This window comes from Brassica oleracea, chromosome C1 (assembly GCF_000695525.1).
Source record: "Brassica oleracea var. oleracea cultivar TO1000 chromosome C1, BOL, whole genome shotgun sequence".
Classification (NCBI taxonomy): Eukaryota; Viridiplantae; Streptophyta; class Magnoliopsida; order Brassicales; family Brassicaceae; genus Brassica; species Brassica oleracea.
This window is the reverse complement of record NC_027748.1, coordinates 36,113,428-36,116,995: the sequence shown is the minus strand read 5'-3', so window position 1 is coordinate 36,116,995 and position 3,568 is coordinate 36,113,428. Positions and strand designations below refer to the sequence as shown.

At 30.7% G+C, this 3,568-nt stretch overlaps 1 protein-coding gene across 1 annotated transcript; it reads left to right on the top strand.

The window, feature by feature from the left end:
* The first annotated feature begins 2,397 nt into the window (after positions 1-2,397).
* On the top strand, positions 2,398-3,179 carry LOC106297670. Its single transcript, XM_013733868.1, has one exon. It carries the CDS (start codon positions 2,588-2,590, stop codon positions 2,831-2,833), a length of 246 nt encoding a protein of 81 aa, XP_013589322.1. The 5' UTR covers positions 2,398-2,587; the 3' UTR covers positions 2,834-3,179.
* The last annotated feature ends 389 nt before the right edge of the window (positions 3,180-3,568 follow it).

The window sequence follows — 3,568 nt, the reverse complement described above, 5'->3', positions numbered from 1 at the left end:
TATTTAAAATAGTCATATTTATATTTTTTTATACAATTATTCTTAGAAAAATATTTAACAAAAACACTTAATGATAAAAACATATTTTAATTTGAAAATTTATAATAAATATATTATTACAAAACCTTCAAACCCGCGAAACCGCGGACGTCCACCTAGTATATAATTAAACAACATAACTGATCATCTAATATAAAATTTCTCAAATCACATGCCAAATTAAGAAAAAAATACAAAACTATTAAATAATATTTTAATTAATTTTCATAGATATAAGTTAGAAAATGTCTTCACAAATCTAAACAAGTTATTAACCAATTAATAGGATTTAGTTATTTTATAAATATTCATAGTACAATAATTTTCAAAATATTATAGATTATGTTTATAATGCAAATCCAAATTATATTTTGTTTTCTATATTTTTAACACAACGTATATCAAAACAATTAGATTTATAAAATATATTAGGAATCTAAGAGGATGAACCAAGCTAAATGAATCTAAAAAAATAAAAATTCAACTAGAAAATTGTTGTTTAATTTGAAAAATATGAACTAATCCAAATTATTATACATGAAATCTAAGATGAGAACATAATGATATGTATTTAATACAATCCTATTTTGCATAATATAAATTAAAATGACAAAACCAACATGTAAATATTTATATCCATGCATTAGAACATAATGATACCTAATGAAATTTTATCTTTCATCATAAAATAAATTATTTACGTTAAAATTATAGACAACAAAAGTGAATATTTAAAAATTATTATGATTTTTATTATTTTGTAAATATTTATTTCCGTGCATGAACACGAGAGATTCACCTAGTAAATATAAGAGAGTTGTAATTACATTATGTTAAATGGAGACTTATCATATATTTCTAATTTCAAACTTACTGAAAATAATGAAGAGTGGTCATATTTATTATTATTAACTAAGTATTTTTTTTTTTGTTGCAAAAAAAAAAACTAAGTAGTATTTAAAGAACTTCATTCGTTAACAATTAAACAACAAATTATTTTGTAACGAGAAGATGAAACATGCACTGCCATTGTTAAGATGTTTTTAAAAATTGTTTGTAAACCAATAACAAAAGAAGAAAACTAAAGCATTACTTTTAAGCTACGTTAATTTTACTACATGGGTTCCCTTTCACCTAAACTAAACATAAATGTAGAATGGATATGAAAAAGGAATCTTGTAATCTGGAGCGCATATGGCTGAATATTTTTTTTAAATCTCAAATAGTCAGATAAGAACAAATCAACAAACTCTATATAAACCTAACTCTCATTAACACCCCCCTTAGAAAGATCCATATTTTGGTAACTTCAAATTATTTTTTATAATGTGATATGTTGGTAACAATTATATGTGTTAATGTGGAATATTCCTCATAGTTTTATTCAGAAAAAGATATATCATTTTAATTTTTAAAAAAGCCAAATAAGAAAATATTAACTGAAACAGCCATATGCAAATATAGATTAAGAATTAGTTATCAAAGGTAAGGATTTAGATTATCGAAGAAAGAAAAGCTTGAGTGAACGAACAAAAGAACTGAGAAAGACAGTTTTTGTTCTAAGTTTCGTACAATGAATTATTTATATATTTATGATGTTAAGTGGGTGAACTATACACTGGTGATATATGTATATTAAGAGTAAGAAATAGACTACATATATGATACAGTTTTAATACAAAGAGGTGGTTGGGAAGAGGGTAAGAGATAGTGAAGCAGAGAAACATGTGGAAATCACATGGAATATTACTGACCAATCTGTGCCCACCTCAATCCTCCAATCATTGCTCCTGCCAATCTTATACATTCTTACCGTATTCTAGCCATCAAATGTAATCAACACACATCTATCTCTGCTCATGAAATTATTGCTTTACTAGATGAGCTATTGATGAATAGCAAATAGAAAGAAATTGATGTAAAGATGGATGATAAATAAATAAAAAGGGCGATGTGCATGGGTACATATAATATTGTGGGTAGTGGATGGGAATGGAAAAAAAAATGCAGTAGGCGTTTGATGATGTAGTTGTCAGTACCAAGGAGTGGGAAAAGGCAAACTCTTGACTTCATTTACTTCTCATATGTATTGGTTTGGATAGTTCAGTTTGATCCAGTTTGGTTACATGATAATATGATATTAATTATTACACACAACTTGTCGATCTTGAATGTAAGTTGTGTTGTAATGTGCGTGTGTAAGAAAGAAGATATAAATCACGTGGGGAGGCATGTGGGAGGTTAGGGAGAAGGATAGGGAGAGGCCTAAAGGAGGTTAAATGGATAACAAAAACTTAAAAATATTTTTAAAAAACAAAGTGATGTCTCGTGGAAGCTCTTATTGCGGAACTTGCCTCTCTCTCCCCCTTGCTTTACCATTACTAATCCCTTTTAATTAATAACTACTATTATAATATGTTTAAGAGAGAGAGGGTGTATGTGTATAATAAATACACACAAGTCGTTCTCGAGCTCCACCAATCCGATTCTCTGATTGGAAGAAGAAGGTTTCCTCTTTTCATGAATCGAGTAAACAGAATAATAAAAAATGGCATCATGGAAGAAAACAATAGCAACACCATTCAAGAAGGCAGCAACACTCTTCAACCAACCGCAGCAATCGCCACAAAAGGGTTGCCGCCGTGGTGGAATGGATGCGAAAGCGAGGGAAGAGCACGAGAGGAGGACTGTACAAGAACTTCAAGGAGAAGTCATGGCTTGTGGATACGACGATGTTCTCGTCATGTGGTCTATTCTTGACAAATCCAACTCCTTCAGTAACCTCACTTCTTAACCCAAAAACCAAACCCCAAAACATGGTTTTCTTTTCTCCTGTTGTACATATGTTAAAAGCGGTATTAGCTCGCCATAGCGATCACATCCTTCTCCTCTTCTTACTTATCCTTTCTTATTCCTCGGTCGTGGCTTTTTTGTGCTTTTTTTCTCGATGAATTATCGTCGAAGATTTCGATGTTACTCTTTTCATAATCCACGTGACTATGTTATGGAGGGACTTTTTTTTGGAGAGGAAAAAATTGGATTTCTTGAGTTCTATATCAATTTCTTGAGATGATTGGCATTTTTTTTTCATGAGTTCTCCATAATGTAAAAGCCATGTATTGACCGACGTTGCACATGTATTAAATTATTAATCAGAAGAAGAAAAGAGATCCATTATTGTGATTGATTATGAAATATGACTATAAATATACTATTTGTTATAAAATCATCACGTCCATAATCGGCGCGGTCCATAACCGGCCCAATACCTAGAGAGAGAAAGAGGCGGCCACGCATGAAGAGAGACACTACAAGAAAACAGCGGTATTCTGACGGACATTCCGACGGAAAATGAAATCCTCGGAATTTCCCGAGGAATTTCTGAGGATATTCCGAGGAAACCCAAAATTTGTTTTCCTCGGAATTATGTCGGTATATTCCGAGGAAATTCCGAGGAACACTTGATATACTCGATCGATCGATGTGTTTTTTAACATATATTCATCGATCGATCCGTTTATAAAAAAAC

Bases quoted from the DNA above. Each gene is read 5' to 3' on its own strand.
- LOC106297670 (XM_013733868.1), top strand. From the start codon at position 2,588: ATGGCATCATGGAAGAAAACAATAGCAACACCATTCAAGAAGGCAGCA.